Below are 17771 nucleotides of genomic sequence, written 5' to 3'. Positions count from 1 at the left end.
AGCGCACAAAAGCTGTAAACAGACTAAATCAGTGACGAGAAAATGGCGCCGGACACACTTCTCTGACTCAGCTGTTGAGCGCCGTATTAGCGGATCGCCATAAAGCGGAGCGCCGAAAAGCGGGGCCCTACTGTACATCTGGTTTTTGACTTAGAAATTTTAAGAGTTTGATTTTTGTTGTGCAGAGTGTACGTGTTACTTTCACTGCCACTCCCATAATTTTCCATATGTTGCTGCTTACTGATCACTGTGCTTTTGTATAACAAGCTTAGTCATTATGCATACTTATTTCTGTTCATTTTGTCTGCAACAAAGCAATATTGATGAGATTCTTGCTTTCATTCAAATCCCCACATTTACTTTTGAAAGTGGAAGTTCTGATAATTGGAAATTATACTGTTAGGTCATCCTGATCAGTTACTAATGTACCTTAAACAGGTTTTATGCTACCCGAGTTTTAAGACTGTAGTGGAGTTGAATATTGCCATTTTAGTCTTCTTAATCGTGATGCTGCCTAGTGTCGCGGTGCTGACTATTGCTTCGAACGAACACGTCTCCATGTTCAGGGTATACTTATTGTGGTGCAGGGATTCCTGGTTGGTGTGATGTAAATAAGTACCCCAAAGGTGATTGCAGTTTGTTCCTGTGAAATGTTGAACACATCTGCAAGACTACACATGGTATCATAACCCAGAAGACCACAATTCAGATTCTGCGTCCTACTGACTAATGCTTTACGTCATAACCCTTATTATTCCTGTGCTCATAGTTGTATTTTCTTTGTAGTTTAAAATTGTAATATAGCAGCAACACAGAGCAGTCATAGTTTAAATGTACTGATAAAAATAATATTAAGATCAGTCTTAGTGTATTTTGTAATTTTTGTAGGTTCTCATTCCACCTAAGGATCTGATGTTTCGTTTGAAAGATGAGTGCAGCTCAATGAGTACAATTTTGGACCAGGTGAAGTATCGATCGGAGTGGATCAAGTATCAGGAGGCTCAAAGACGTAAAGAGGAAGAGGAACTTGAGAAAGAAAGGGGTAGGTTTCATCACATTGCATGCCAAGTTGAAATGATGCAGAAAAATTATTTAAAGAATATCTTAAAATCTCTTAACCCTTTGCGATCCCTTTTAAATACCACTTCGGCTCTCTGCAGGTCTATTTAAATACCACAAAGCTGTATAAATTCAACTACTATTATGAACTGGTTTGATTTTCTTGTATAACTTGCATTAAATGTAAGGAACTTTTCTAAATATGGTGAGAATGTGTTCTGAAACGATCACAGTTCTTTTTGTTTGAATACTGACCATGTGAAATATTTTTCACGGACTGTACCACTGCCACTAGTGAGATGTGTAATAAGTGGTGCCTTTCTGCTTCCTGTCATTCAGTAGACAAGAAAGCAAGTCAAAGTTGGTAGATATGACTTTGGCGACGTCTAAACATCTCTTATTGCGTGCAGATATACGATGTATAAGCATTGGATTTCATATTCTCAGAGCTGTGCTTCCTTTCGCACTAATTGTGTTCGAAAGTTCAAAACCAAATTGAACACCAGGAAATTGAAACAGAACGCGAAGTGTAAACGATGAACTCATTACACATAAAGAATGCTTGATAAGAAGATGAAAGAATATGCACATGTCAGTGATAGATTGCTCTATGCACCAAAAATAATTTAAAAAATATAATTTCCTACTAGGAAGATTCGATATTTGTTTTATATCTTTATCAGATATAAAATACTTATATTCTAAGTAAATATGACAGCAACACACCTGATGGTATTACTTCACTGTATGATGTATGGTAAAACATTTGGTGTGGAATCCTGGCTTCCTTGGACACATTTCAGAATAAAATGACTTTTCTCTCCTGCCTCCTTTCACTATTATCAGGTACACAAAGTCTTACCAGGAAAACTAGGATAGAACTAGTGCAAAGAAGAAGGCTTGAATGATATGCTGACACTGTTTGCCAGCCTCAGTTTGACTCTGGATCACGTAAAAAATGCGTAAAATACGTGGCGGACTCAGTCCGACATCAGACCAGAACTCTGATATTTAAATGTTGGACTCAGTCTGACAGAGACCGCAAAGGGTTAAATATATTTAAAACATTGCTTGAAATGTCCAACATATGTTGTACAAAGTTAGGAACAAGAAGATTAATAACATAATATGCCAATTTATATCATTATTTTTATTTAATTATTTAATGATACAAATTCACATTTATTCCAAGCAGTTCTTTCAGAATCGTGTCCTTTCTTTGCTGTGTGCATTCTACTTGCAGTTGCTTATGCCCAGATTGACTGGCATGACTTTGTAGTAGTGGAGACAGTGGACTACCAGCCGTTCGAAATGGGGAACTTCCCCCCTCCAACTACACCTGATGAAGTTGGAGCTCGTGTTCTAATGCAAGTATGTGTTTAGCTTCATGTAACATTCTTTCATTCTGTGGAGTTCGGTCTTGAATAATGCCTTCATCCATGTTAGTTCACTTCAGTCTTGATCTTAAGCAACAGTCCCATTTAGTTTTAATAATTTTCACTATATGGTTATTTTTTCTGATTATGAAGTAACTGAATCTCTAAACTGGAAGATTCACATTGGACCATGTCCTTAGCCAGCTGAGTCCATCCTGTTTTCTGGGATTCATTTTAATATTAATCTGCATGCAGAATTCACAGGAAAAGGTCTGGGAAACCATTAGAGGGAATCATCCTACTGCAAGATAATGCACATCCACATATGGAAAATTTGACAATAATGCTAGCAACCTGAGAAATCTTCAACCAACCTTTTTACAGTTTGGATTTAGCCGATAGTGGTTATGACTTGCTTATGCCAGTGAAGGAGCATCTGGGAGGGCAGAAATTCAAGACATGTCCTGAATTGGCTATGCAGTCATCTTGTTCCTTCTTTGCTGCTGGCATCAGTGCCTTGCCATGCGATGGCAAAGGTATGTCAATGTAGGGGGACAATATATTGAAAAGGAATAAGAATTTTGTGATTTTGACATGCATGTCTTGTGTGTGTGTGTGGGAGGGGGAAATAAAATAAATAAATAAATAAATCACATCAGCCTTGAACCGCCCTCATACTTGACCTTTCAGCAACATTGTCTGAAGAACCTGATTGGAGAATGTACTGACATAATCCACTTGAGTCATCTACTATGACCCAAAAACAAATGCCATAGTAGATGATGTCTGAAGACCAAATTGTCTGAAACTAAAAACTATTTGAATGTTGACAGCAACGGTCAAAATCTTGTTAATTTTTTCAATACTAAAGGAATTATCTATTCTGATTTTCTTCTAACAAAGCAAGGTCAAGCATTTTACCTTCAAGGTTTGGGATGTTTAAGGCAGTGAATTTTTTTAATTTTTTTTTTGGCTTGATCTGCCTTTCCACACACTACTTTCAGAAAAGTGAATTTTGGCCAAAAAACAGTACCATAAGAGGAAACAACATTATGAAAATCATGCTTATATTTTGAACCATTGATCCTAAAATTTTGAAATACAATGTGTTCACATGACTTCAAATCAGATAGCCAAGAAAACGCCCCCCCCCCGCCCCCCCAAAGAGCCATTCAAACAAGTGTTATTTTTTTATAGAACAAAATATATAATACAGGGTGTATATAAATTACTTTTACAACTTTGCTCATAAATAAAATGTTTATGAAAAGACACAGGCTTACTTGTTAAGTGTCATCTCCAAGAGAAACTCTCAAAGTTTGTCATGAATATTACAAGCATGCAACATGGGCACCATTTGTCACACACAATGCCCAAATCATGTTCAAGCTCCATCCTTGTCAACATCAACTGTTGCAATAGCAGGCAGTTCTGTCCTTCAGATTGTTGATATCAGCCACCAGAGTTTGGTACACGCAGTCATTTACATGTCCCCATAGGAAAAAATGACAGGATGTGATATACAGTGATCTGGCCGGCCAAGAGATGGGACCAGCTCAGCCAGTCGATTGGTTTGGAAAATGCCTTTTAATTGATGCACACATGGTCCAGCTCCAGTGTGTTGGTGCATCACCTTGCTGGAAGAATATGGCAGTCTGCTGTTCTTGTAACTGTTGATAGACAAAGTTTTCCAGCATATCCGGGTAGTTGCTGGATGTCACAGTCACTTCAGCAAAGGAAAAGGGTTCGATCACACCACACATTAACTTAGTGCTGTCTCTAATGTGCTTCGTTATAGCATGAGGGTGTCCTGATACCTAGATGAATATGTTCTGTTTGTTTACCTTCCATGAAACATGGAATGTAGCCTTATCAGAAAATGTGATTTTACTCAGGAGTTCATTGTCTTCATCAAATTTCTCAAGCATGGTCACTGCAAATTCCTTATGGGCTACTCTATCATCTGGTGTAATTGCCAGCACCGCTTGCAACTTATAAGTATACAGACACAAACGTTTTTGTAGCACCTGATGCATTGTCGATTGTAACAGGAATTTGCATCTATGTGGATTGTGGGAAATGATCCTGTATATTCTTTTGTCATTATCATCAGACACATGAATGCCCTGTTCCTTTCTTTTGCAAAACACTTCCAGTTTCCTTAAACTGTTAATGCCTGCCATGTATTGATGGCGGTGTCTTGTGATATATCGTTCTGATTTGTCTTTGGACCTGTGTATCCAACTTCATCTCAATAAATCACTCCACACACTGTCCTTATCCTGCAGGTTCATGGTGACTGAACTGATTCACAAAGATGGATACAATAAGAAAACAACGGGTGCTACTATCTACTGGAGGAGCTGCAGTAGCTCAATCAGTATAGTGATTGACTATGGACTGGATGACCGAGTTAGATCCCCGACAGGGATAGATGATTTTTTCTTTTGGCCTCTGTATCCAGACCAGCTCTGGGATCTATCTAGCCTCCTGTCCAGTGGGAACCAGGGTCCTTTCCTGAGGGTAAAGCGTAGCCAGGGCACCCTATCTAGTGCCGAGGTTAAGAATGAGTAGGAGCTACACCCCCTTTTCACACAAGTGCCTATATGGCGCATAGCGAGACAGCATTACTTTTTTACCATCTGCTGGGAACTCTGTGAAACTTTGATAGTTTCACAAGCAGTGACCTGTTCTTTCATAAAGGTTTTATTTGCAAGTAAAGTAGTAAAAATAATTTGTATGCACTGTGTGCTTTGTTATTAATCATGTGACAAACAAAAAGTGTACACCGGCAGAGATATCTGTCAGACTGAAGTATTTCTAAGTTCAGTTTTCTGTATAATCATAAAGACATGGATGCAGTTTAGCTAAACCTCTGATAATATGGGATAGAATATATAGTATGGTAGATTGTTACAGGGGAAGAGGTTAAAGGCCAGTGAGATAGATATTGGCCAGACTGTAACATGTCTAAACAACCGCTAAGCACTGAGTGAAGGGTGACCAAAGTGTGCTTGTACTTTATGCATCACATGGCACTCTCAGTGTAATTAGTGTGTCCATTACATGTTAAAGACACAACAGAGGGGTGATAATACTGAAATAACTTGTAGTTTGACTTCCAAAAACGTCTTCAGGCAATGTGGTAATTGTAGAGTATTATGGGGCCCTTCCCAAAAAGAAAATTATTGATAAGAAAAATCAAAAGAGTAAATTAAATTTTTACAAATTTTGTTTTCACTAAATTAAACTTGCATGGATAAGCTCAAAGGGAAGGGCACCAGTACTTTACGTTTACCAACAATGTAATCTATTTGAAGATATCCGTCTTCTGGGTTGTTGCACTGTGTAGTCTGGTTGATGTTAACCAACGTTTCAGAGGTCATACTGCCTCCGTCATCAGGGCGATGAATATGCCAATAAGGTGTGAGGTGCTAGGTTTATAGGCCGGAAAGTGAAAGGTGTAGCCTGCCCCGAGCCAATGGGAGCAGTCATGGGAGTGGACCAATGGTAGCACGTGGGCGAGAGTGGGAGAGGGAGAGAAAGTAAAGAGAGAAAGGTTGAGTTTGGTTGTATGGATCAGGGCCCTAAAAAGGGCCATGTTAGTGGTCTGGTTGGTTCTGGCTCGGGGCAGGCTACACCTTTCACTTTCCGGCCTATAAACCTAGCACCTCACACCCTATTGGCATATTCATCGCCCTGATGACGGAGGCAGTATGACCTCTGAAACGTTGGTTAACATCAACCAGACTACACAGTGCAACAACCCAGAAGACGGATATCTTCATACTCACCGCTGTGAGAACCTCAAATCTTACAATGTAATCTATTTACATACATAATCTAACTACTGTAATTTCTGTTAACACTGTTTAACTCAGTTGCAAGCACAGTACAGTACAACCCCTCTATAACGCGGTTCGCTATACCGCTGTTCCAGATATAATGCGGGTACCTCGTGTCCCCCATAGTGCAGCAAAAAAAAGAAAGAAGTTCATCAATTATCCTTCACACAGAACTCAAAATTATATTAAAATGCAAGCCAAATTAATTATTTATCACTTTTTACATAAAAATCAATCATAACATAGTCAAATAAGTATGTATACTCTTAAATGGTGATAGTCTATCAATACTGTACGTACCGTACAGTACATCCTGTACTTGTACAGATTTTTCTGATGCGCTCCCGTAATAACGCGGGTTTACCCCTGTCCCCCGTGACCCGGGTTATAGTGGGGTTGTACTGTACTGACAAAGTTAAAACTGTACCAGCAATATGTACTGTAGTCCAGTGAAGGTTTCAATGAAAGAATAACTATACACTTTCACTGCATTACAGTGATGTGTTCAAAGTCTCACACCCTCAACCATAAGCTAATCCTCAGGTAGAATGCATTCATCAGTCAGAAATTCAAAATAACAAAATACTAACTGTAAATGTTTCCCATAAAAGCATTGAAGCTAAGTGCATACATGCACCTGTCCAACTTACAACAAAAGGGGTGACCAAGTTCCAGGATAAAGGGATGTCCAAGATATAGGGTGTTGTGGACATGTAAAATTATAGGATATTCACCGGTTCCAATTAAAAGTGTCCAACTAGAGGGGTTTTGCTGTATATTGTATGAAATATTTTTGCAGTGGTGTAGCACCTTATTTTAGGGTTTCTAGGAAAATGTATAATATCGTGATGTAGTTGGTGATCATACAGTGGGTTCTTTGTTTAAAAACACTAGAGAGATCTATTTCACTCTGTTACAATTGATAATTTCCTGGATTAATGTGTGTCGCTTCACTAATCAGCCCTCATATCGAGAATAATGTTCTTCTCGTCTCCTGGCACCATGTCACAATCACTGTACTGAGCTTTCTCTGTCACTAAATTTTGTAAATCCTTCGTCTTGGTCTTGCTTGTCAGTTACCTGCGTCTTGTCATGTTATTTTCCTTGTTAAATCTGACAGGAACGTATTGAAGAAGGTGACGAGATTGAGATGCAAATTGAAAGTGAAGATGAGGTAGAGGAGGAGGAGGAAGACGAAGCTGAAGAAGAGGACAAGAGGGGAGAGGAACAACAGGAGGAGGAAGAGGATCAGGAATCCAAAGAGGCAAAGGACAACACACAGGTGATAAAATTTCTATTTTGTTATGAACTGAAGTTTTTAATCAAGAAAGAGTCCTTTGGCTTTGTTTGGTTTCTTTCTTGTTTGGCAGAGACTAGTCAAACTCCTTTTGATTTTGTGGAGGGTATTTTGGCTGTTATGAATAATGATTTCTGAAATGATTAAGATCCCTGTTGTTTCAAATCTCACCATCATAAGTTAATCATGCATATTGAGAAAGAGTTATCATTTTCTGCCATTTATCTCTTAATTTTTTAAACTTATAATTCTGTCCTGGTTCAACTGCACTACAGCTGTTCCTCTCACCACTGTCTTTGTTAACATCATGTTTGGTGGCAGTGGTTGCCACTTACCATAATGTTGACTCCCTGCGAGATTCAGCTGCCAGCTGGTTCAGTCTTTGAGCTGTGGTTCACTGGGATTGTTTCATAGGTTTATGTGGATCATGGTAGTTGAAAATCATGGTCAGTGACATGATTAGTTGAGGGTTGTGCCAGGTATTTATGGTTGTAATGGTGCCAGTGTTCACTGGAGGCTGCCAGTCGAGATGATACGCCGTGTGCTGATGAACACTTTATTTTAACTGAATGATTGTCAAATCCTGCTCAACACTGAGCTCCACATCTCGAATGTTCTCCACGCTGTTGCACATTACACAATATTACACTGGCTCATATTGTTATTCATGGTACAGTAGGGCCCCGCTTTTCGGCGCTCCGCTTTATGGCGATCCGCTAATACGGCGCTCAACAGCTGAGTCAGAGAAGAGCGTCCGGCGCCATTTTCTCGTCGCTGATTCAGTCTGTTTACAGCTTTTGTGCGCTCCGCGTCTCTCTGTATTTCTGGCAATTTTTTAGTTATTACAAACTGTATATTTATATAATATTTTTGTGTTACTACAGTGTAATTACAATGGCATCTAAGGGTAGTAGCGATAAAAAGAGGAGTCGTAAGCCTCTTACTTTAAATGCCAAGTTAGAGATGATTAAACTTCGTGAACAAGGCATGTCTATGGCTTCCGAACCATCACCAAAACGAATAAGATTCGTTGAAGAGTCAGATGATGAAGATGTGCCATCTCCTTCATCCTTCCTACTATAAGCATATCAATTTTCAAATTTATATTCACCAATCACTATAAGCTGAGGACAATGTGTGTATTACTGATATTCATTTTAATTTCATATCGTTTTCTTAGGCCTAGCGCTATTGTGCACTTACTGTATGATAGTGTAACATCTTATTAGGCTTTGTTATGCATTTGCAAGTGAAATAAGGCAAACGATCCGCTTTTCGGCGATTTTCGCTTTACGGCGGGGGTCTGGTCCCTAACCCGCCGTATAAGTGGTGCCCTACTGTATTAGGTTTCATTCATGCACCACTAGTCATGCACTTGTACATCAGTGTTAATGACAAGTCCTGCATTTTGTATGTAAATGCTGAAGTCAACAAAGGGGTTCTTACCTGTCTGCTTGAGGCTCTTTGCATGAAGCATGCATAACTTTGGGCATTCAGAGACCATGCTATAACTCAGATTTCCGTAATGCTATTAACGTGTAAATGGAGAAATGTGTTCTTGAAGGTACAGTGGAGGTGCTTCAAGTGCTTTCAAAGGTTGCTTTATAGGAGATTGAATGTGATTGTGTTCAGAAATATTTTGAACTGTGTGAATGTTGGCAGAAGTGTGTATTTTTTGGCATTTAGTATTCTGAAACAACTTATAGGAAGAGCTTACTTGTGCCCTGAGATATGAGATAAGGCTTCTATTCTGAACTTTTAAAGCTTTAAAGCTATCATGTATAGTGAAAAATATTGAGTGGAGCTTTCTGATTACCTGGTAGTCACATGTCATTTTTATTGAATGTCCTCTTTATTGCAGGTTCAAGACATGGAGGAAGAGTCAAGTGAAGAAGAAGATGAATCCCCAGCTATGTCTGTACACAGTGGGAAGAAGGCTCCTCCTATGCCCATGCCAGCCCGTGAAGTGCATCAGCCACCTCCATTGCCTCCAACACCTGACAAGGTGGTGGTCAAGAAGGGTTATGATCCTAAACAAGGTTGGTCATTGCATGTTTTGTACTTTCTTCCCTTTCAGTGCTTAGGAAGTTTCATCCAAGGCTTAAATTTATATTTCTGGGTTTGGTCCTAGACCAAGACTGCCTGTTTTGGATAGTTTTTATTGTCCATATTCCTTTCTCTTGAATACTGAAATATACAGAGATAGAAAAGACATTGAACACAGTGCTCATAATTTTATTTCTTTAATAAAAATTCTAGTTACATTTAGTCCATAACAAGTGTAAAAAATTATGTAGGATTTGAGGTTTTCACGGCGGTGAGTCTGAAGATGGCTGTCTTTTGGGTTGTTGCACCATGTATTCTGGTAGAAGCTTACCGACGTTTCAGAGGTCCTTGCTCCAGACAGTTAAGAAACAGCTTAATCCTAACTGTGGGGACTGTTGTCAGAAACAGCGAGGATGTGTGAACCAATAGGAGTGTGTGGGCATGTCACAGCGTGTGTGAGAGAGAGATGGATCAAGGGAAGAAGAGAGAGGTCTGAGAAAGCGGCCCTTTGAAGGGCCCGTTGGAGTCCGGCCAGTGGATCACTGCACATACAGGAGATGGGTGGTCTTAATGCAGGGGAAACGGGAGATTGGAAGGGAGCACTGGCCAGGGCTGGGTGTGCCCTGAAAAAAGGGCAGGGTGGTGGTTAGTGGCCCAGGCAGGACTAGCAGTGATCAGTGGGATGCTTCTGGGGTCCTTGGAGAGTGTGAATGAGGTAAACTTCTAACAGACTATATAGCACAACAACCCAGAATACAGCCATCTTCAATAACAATTTACTTCTGTCTTTACTGAAAAGTGTGTGTGTGTGTTTGATGTGACATGGCAAAGAGTTGCTTTAGTAATGTTTTTTAATGCATATCTCATTCTTTTGTTTCAGTTCAACAACAATATGAGGGTTTTATGTACACTCTGTGGTGTATATTTAACAGAATACATCAAAACTTTTTTTTTTCCTTTTGCTGTGTGATGTGAATCAGTCTGAACCAAAATGAAGCAGCTTTCTGCATACATATCCCATTTTAAATTTTGTCCACATTCATGAAATGGATGCTACCTCCCAATTGACTGGTTTTCACGTTACATATTAAATACAGAACTTCTAATGATGCTGTAGAAAGGAGACATTTTTTGGGTCTGTCAGACACTACATACTGCTTTACCAATAATTTTGAATGGTTCTACTTGAGATACTGTTCAAAGAAAGCTAGAGGTGATGTGGAAATCTGTTATTTATTTTTTGATTTTAGCTGTAAAGGCAACACGTCCTCCCGCTCCTGATGAATTGCTTATTTCTCCACTTACTGGGGAGAAGATCCCAGCTACCAAAGTTCAGGAGCACATGAGAATTGGATTGTTAGATCCTCGTTGGGTTGAGCAGAGAGACCGCCAGATCCAAGACAAGATCAATCAGGAGACAGTTTACGCACCAGGTAGAGTGTTGCATTTTGTATGTCTGTCTGTGCAGATTTAGGTCTTGATAGAGCACTCACTAAAATGGCAGGCTGCGGGGTGGGATGACTTTGGTTTGATTTCCTAGATCAACTTTTGGACCTTCCCATCCTCCTCTCCAATTTGTATTGCGTTGTAGTTAGTGATTATGCAGTGGGTTCTTTGTTTAAAAACACAAGACAGATTTATTTCACACAATTAGAATTGACTCTTTCCTGGATTAATGTCTGTTGCCTCTCAGATTACAGTAATGGTTACCTGGATATAATTGTTCTCTTCTGTGTCATACTACGCTTCTGGTTTCCTGACACTCGTAATGCAGCAGTCAAGACTGACTCTACACCACACACTCATGTGTTTCTAGTGTGTTGTCAGAAGGCTCCATTATTCCTCACAATTTGTAGATTAGCTGAGGGACTTGCAGAAGCCAGCATACGTGGTATACCGATGTCACTGCAGGAGCAATTCAGTCTCAGTTCATAAGTCTGCCACGTATCTTACATGCTTTCACTGAGGCTTATGCTTGAAGCATATCACCCGTCTCCACCTAGTGCCAAGGTTAAAGCATCTTTGAATTGATTGACTCATTGTTGGGTGTATAGTCAAATTAACTACTCTAGTTATTCATACTGGATACTGGGGATACTGGGAACAACCCGTTCTTCAAGTGCCTGAGCACTGCGGGTCCCAAATTATCATTGGCTTGATCTGTAGACATTCGGTAGGACTCCTTGGACAAGGGATCAGTATATCAGGAAATTCAGATCAGAACTTAAACTAAACTCAGAAATTAATCTTGATAGTGGAATTCCCTTCATACCATACAAAATGGTTACAGAGCCATTACTTAAACACCAGAGAGAGCATTGTCTGTGAAAACAGGAAATATTACATGACAATGTTGTCATGAAATTAGAAGAAGCTCTACTGTACACATCTTGTCCCTGATTTCCAAGAAGCTATTCTCTTGTATGTATGGTGCTGATGTGTGCAGGATAAAGGCTTTCAGTAAAAAAAAAAGGTTGTACTGAACCAGCAGATGATTATACATTTTTCCCTGGAAATGGGAATGCTGATCATCACTTAGGGACAGGTTTTTTTGTACATAGTGGAATCATATCAGCAATTGAAGTGGTAGAATTTTTTAGAGATAGAGTGTCGTATATAATACCAAGAGACAGTTGGTGTGATGTTTTTCTGAATGCATTCACCAGCTGAGGATAAGTGCAGTGATACAAAGGACAACTTTTATGAGGAACTAGAGCATGTATTTGATCAATTCCCAGAGTTGAATATGACAATTTTGTTGTGAGATTTCAGTGCAGAGGTGAGGAGGGGGGGGATATAGTCAGAGTCAGCTCCATGAACACCTCCTCCAAGATAAGGACAGTCTTCCTGGATGCCATTTGCAGAATGTGCACATAACTCTGCTTTCTCTTGGGCTGTCCTGTGACGCCAGACCTGGCAGATGCTCTGGTGTCAAGGCTTGTCCATTATCAGGCTGTCATTGGCCCTCGTGACTAAAAATCTTGATTTACCTCTCAGTTCTCCATTGTCAGTCTCTGCTGATGTTCTCAGTGTTCCCACACTGCCAGCATACTGATCATCTACTCCTGCATTACTTAGCTGGTGGGATTTGCATTCCTCTGGGGCTATAGTTACCTCTTGCAGCCTTGCTGGTTGTCTGGCTGCTGCTATTTCCATTTCCAGCTTAAGGGCCTAGTTGATGGCCCTTTTTGAGTGACCTGTTGTCATACATGAGAAGCTGCCACATCAGTTCTCGGTCTCACACTCCATCGCTCCATTGCAGCCTCCCCGTGGATGAAGTCTGCAGGTAATCGAATGTGGGCCTGATGTGTCGGCTGCTTGACATCTGCTGCGAACCCTTGGAATGATTTGCTGTGTAGGTGGATCCTGTCCTTTAGTTGACACTGGTGGTAGGCCGCTGCCATCTGGTGATGTCCATAACAGCTTTTAAGTCCCCAGCAATGTCATTGTATGCAGCTACAGTTGGGACAGTGTGTAGGATGTCAGCAGCTTGTCCTAGCAGTACAGTGAACAGATGTGTGGCCTTCCTGTGTGATATCCGCTCACTGACTATTGATGGCCCCGAACTTGTAGAATACTGCATGGGACACGGATCCATTGAACTTTGGTGGTGTGCTCTGTCTGCACTTTTCTCTGTGTTACCACCACCTTTGCATGTTCTGGCTTCCACTGCTGCCAGGTGTATTTTGAACTTGCAACATGTGGCTTTCAGGTCTTGTCAAGTTACTTTTGTGTCTATTCATGCCACTTCTATATGTTATCACAGCTCTTATAACTTTCTGCAATAAGCAGTGTATTTACTTTTTCAAAAGATTAATCCAATATCTTCCACACAGCTATGTATTTTTTCAATGATGTGCAACATTTTGACTATTGTATTCATCGTTGACACTAATAATTCAGGTTGTTTTACCAAGGAAATATGAGCCCATGTGTCTGTCAGTGTCCTATAGTATTTTTGCGTTTTTCTTCTAAGTAAATGGTATCATTTTGTATTGCTATCATGCCTTATGAAATGCAAATTCAAGTAAAACAAGTGCAGTGCATGCAGTAGACTCAGCTAACAGATAAAATAATAACTACGGCTAGCTTGAAAACAGCCATACTTCCAAAGGTAAAATGATGTTTGCAAGATGGTGAGTAACTCAGAGTAGTCAAAAAGAAAGTTGACCAGTTCCAGACAATACAAATTCAAATGAAGTGGCAGGAACAAAGAGCAGTTTCTTGATAGGAAATAATATTACGTAAATTATGGGTTGATGTACATTTCAAATTTGAGGTTTTACTATATTAATGCACGTGATTGATGTATTATACTTCCGCCAAATATACTTCCTTTGATGCATGAACATCACAGTCATAATTGTTTTTTGTCTGTAGGGTCTGCCATTGAGGCTAGTTTGAAGCAGTTGGCAGAGCGACGAACCGATATTTTTGGCGTGGGTGATGAGGAAACTGCCATTGGTAAGAAGATTGGAGAAGAAGACAAACGCAAAGATGACAAGGTAATATTAGTTGTGATTTTAAATATAATGCATCAGTTGGCAAGGGCAGTGTTTGCTGAAATGCTTGATAATTCTCAACATTTGATGTGGCTCATCCCTGAAATCCAAAATTGTTCATTGGACTCCAGCCACAAAAACCTAAGCACAAGCATTTAAATGTTACATTCTATGAATGGTGATACAATAGGGGGACCAAAACATAAATAAAAATTATTGAAGTAAAGGAGTGAAACTTATTTGAGAGAGATGTCCAAGGCATGATTTAAAGCAGGGAGATAACACATTTAATGTGTGGGTCGGCTGGCTCGGTCAGTAGTGACTGACTTCTGGCTTTATGATCGGGATTCGATCCGTAACAGAGGCGGAAGGATTTTCTTCTAGCCTCTGCGTCCAGACCTGTTTTGTGGCCCGCCGAGCTTCTTGTCCAATGGATGCTGGAGGTTATTTTCCCGGGGGATAAAAGCGCACTCCCCTCGATGCCTACATGGCATGTGATGAGAAGGCTTTACTTTTTTATGAAATTTTAATGATAGAATAAAGAAAGAATACACTGTCTTATTTTAGGGCCAGTTTGATATTTAAAAACTGCAGAACTATATTTGGAAGATTGGGAAATGTACCCCCAAGCTCTTTCTGGCAAGTTAAGTAAGAACAAGATACCAGGTTATGTTCAACAATGAACACTCTTTGCACTTGTTGAAAAAAGCCATCTTTGCCCTTTGACTGTTGAAAGACAACTGGTGGATTAGTGCAGGCAGGTTATAATGGGCTCTTATATAGTTACAGTGATATTGCATGTTTATTAATCCGATCATATTGTGTTGATTTGCAGCCATGAGTAAATATTTGAATATAGGGTGCTTGACTTTTTGATCATTCTTTATATGCAGTGAATATGGCTGCATGGTTTAGGTCAGCACTATTTGTTTCTTTGCGTGAGAGTCACTGTAGAAAATAAAATTTATTTTGGGGGTTAATATAGATTCATTAATGTAAGTTTAACTCTTTGTTAAGGAAAGTCATAATGCTAGAGTTTAGTGTTGTTGATGGCTTTGCAGGTGACATGGGATGGGCACACATCCAGTGTGGAGGCTGCTACCCGAGCAGCTCGAGCTAATATCACTCTAGAGGAGCAGATTCACCAGATCCATAAGGTGAAAGGACTCCTACCTGATGAAGAGAAGGAAAAGATCGGACCGAAGCCTGTCGGATCTCGAGCGGCCGCGGGCCTGCAGTCTCTCCCCCCACCCCCTGGTACCAAACCCCCAGTTCCTCTTCCCATGACAGCAGTAAACAAGCCACCCAGTGTTCCTGTGTCAAAACCACAAGTCCCATCTGCTGCTCAGCCCATAGCTCCACCAGTACCAGTAACAGCACCCCCACAACAACCAGCCCCTCCACCACCTCCCCCTGCTGCTATGGCCTTGCCACCCATGGCTGCTCTGCCCCCTCCACCAGGACTTCTGCCTCCCCAGCCAGGCATGATGATGATGTCCATGAGGCAGCCACCACTGATGGGTAAGATAACCAGCTCTAAGAAGGACTAACCACACAATTGCTAAATTTCCAAATTCAGACAAACCAGCTTCTGGATCTAAGAATAGAGTGTGAAGATATTCTGAGAATGAATGAAGCATTTGTAGTTGACAGAAACATTTTAAAGAAGTGTAAGCAAGTGTCAAGTTCATGGCGGCAGTTTGTTTGGCTGCATTAATTTAAAAATGTGCTGTCTTTCCCCAGGTACATTTTCCCAGAAATGTATGTAATTGCGCTATTGGGAGTTTATCATTATCATATGCACATTAGCACACCATATTATATTCTCATATAGAGGTTTTGTTACATGAGATGGTTACATGTTCCAGGAATAGCGAACAGAATGCATACTCATGATATGTAGGATAGGTTAAACTTGCATTATGTTATGTTAATAATGAGTTTGATCAGCAGTTTGTGTAAGCTGTCTGCATCGATATTGTTAATATATTGAGCCTTCTTTTTTTCTTGCTTTGTACTGATTTCGTAAATGCATTCAGTTCCAGCACGTCCACCATTTCCAGTGGCAGCTCCAGCACCCCCGATACCAGGCTTTATGGCTCCTCCAGCACCCCAGATGCAGCCTCCACCACAACCACCACCTCCAGTAAGCACACCATTCAACAGACAGTTTTTATGCCCAAGTCATATTGCTGTACAAAATTTTCTAAAAACAATTCTCATATTTAAAAATGGTTATAAAACAAACCATTTAACTAAGTAATAGATTATTTTGTATGGTTCTGAAACCTGGTCTCTTACTGCGAGGGTCACAGGTGTTTGGGGAGATATCACCTAGTGCTGTTAGGGTGGTGAATGGCAGTTATGATAGGTTGTATATGCAGCTTGATAGGGAGACAAGAGTAAAAGCAGACTTTTGATGGGGAAACCTTAGATAGCAGCTGTTCAGAACATCAACATGAAACTGGAAGATAACGTGAAGATGGTTCTTAAGAAAACATTGTGGGGCTGGGCAGTGGCCCTCGATCATGTATGAGATAGGCATTTAATGTTTTCAATGTTGAACTTTGGTTATACCACAGAAATGTACAGGAGTTTGTCAGAATCGCATCAGGGATTTCAATGAAAATTGGATCAGTGGCAAGCAGATGGAAAATAGATGCCTGTCTTGCCTTTTCATCCAGTGGCCCTTAGTTTCTGAAATATAGTCTTTAAAACTTTTTCGTATCTTGTGTATATGGGTAATTTGCCCATTTTACTTGTGAGGATAAGGTTATGGACTTTAAAGGTTCTAGGTTGAGTCCTGTATGCTTCTGATCTGTTTGTTACATCAGAAAAATGTTCACACAGTATAAATGAGATACCAAATTATGTAATACAATTTTATACAATATGTGATTTACAAGTAAGGTATATTAATTTATTTAAATAATAATTTCCTAATGATATTAATGAAAAATCATGTACCAAAATATTGCAACTTAAGTTTTATAAAGTGATGGTGATTCCCACACTGCTCTATGAATCAGAAACATGGACATTAGGAAAAAGAGACACGAGCAGAATTCAATACTTAAGATCAAATAATGGATGTACTAGATTAGATAGAATAAGAAATGAAGACATTTGGAAAGAACTTAATATTTTTAATGTAATCGACAAAATTGGAGAATGTAGAAGAAAGTGGAAAGAACATGTGGAACGAATGTCTGAAGACCGACTTCCTAAGGCTGTTCTCAGCTACAAGCCTAGCAGGAAAAGAGATCGAGGTTGACTACAAAGAAGATGGAAAGATCAATTTGAAGCCAGAACAGGCATTAGTTCCTAATCCATGATGTTGATTGAAAGGATGTTGATACTCATTGGAACAGTATCACATGTTTAGTTGACTTGATGAACAGAGGGGACCAGTTTCTGCTGAGTTAGCTGAAAGTGGCAACGTGGAATGTTTTGATTAAGCAGAATGGCAGATGGTAGGTGAAATGGTCAGCATTTTACAACCTATCTACCAAGCATACACAGAATTAAGTGGAGAATTACCTAAAAACTACAGGAAAAGGGAGTGGCTGTGCATTTGCAAAACAGTTGCTATAAGCTTTCAAAGCTCATTTTCCCAATTACAGGAAAATGAAACCAAACGCTCCAG

The 17771-nt window shown here is 39.9% G+C and overlaps 2 protein-coding genes across 3 annotated transcripts in view; one reads left to right on the top strand and one right to left on the bottom strand.

The window, feature by feature from the left end:
- The window catches only part of LOC110840139 (uncharacterized), a 68255-nt gene that overhangs the window by 10896 nt on the left and 39588 nt on the right, over positions 1-17771 (bottom strand). The gene's annotated exons all lie outside the window — the stretch shown is intronic.
- Positions 1-17771, top strand: part of Sf3a1 (splicing factor 3a subunit 1) — a 43730-nt gene that overhangs the window by 13612 nt on the left and 12347 nt on the right. The window contains exons 5-12 of the mRNA XM_022084143.2: positions 889-1042; positions 2303-2430; positions 7401-7562; positions 9439-9616; positions 10874-11056; positions 14004-14128; positions 15187-15646; positions 16165-16271. Of these exons, the coding sequence (XP_021939835.1) occupies positions 889-1042; positions 2303-2430; positions 7401-7562; positions 9439-9616; positions 10874-11056; positions 14004-14128; positions 15187-15646; positions 16165-16271 (1497 nt within the window). The remainder of the gene's footprint in view (positions 1-888; positions 1043-2302; positions 2431-7400; positions 7563-9438; positions 9617-10873; positions 11057-14003; positions 14129-15186; positions 15647-16164; positions 16272-17771) is intronic.

The sequence above is a fragment of the Zootermopsis nevadensis genome, unplaced genomic scaffold, assembly GCF_977971745.1.
Source record: "Zootermopsis nevadensis isolate Lab colony 2312 unplaced genomic scaffold, Znev_1.0 Znev_ptg000024l, whole genome shotgun sequence".
Lineage (NCBI taxonomy): Eukaryota > Metazoa > Arthropoda > Insecta > Blattodea > Termopsidae > Zootermopsis > Zootermopsis nevadensis.
This window is presented reverse-complemented; position numbering and strand designations above follow the sequence as displayed.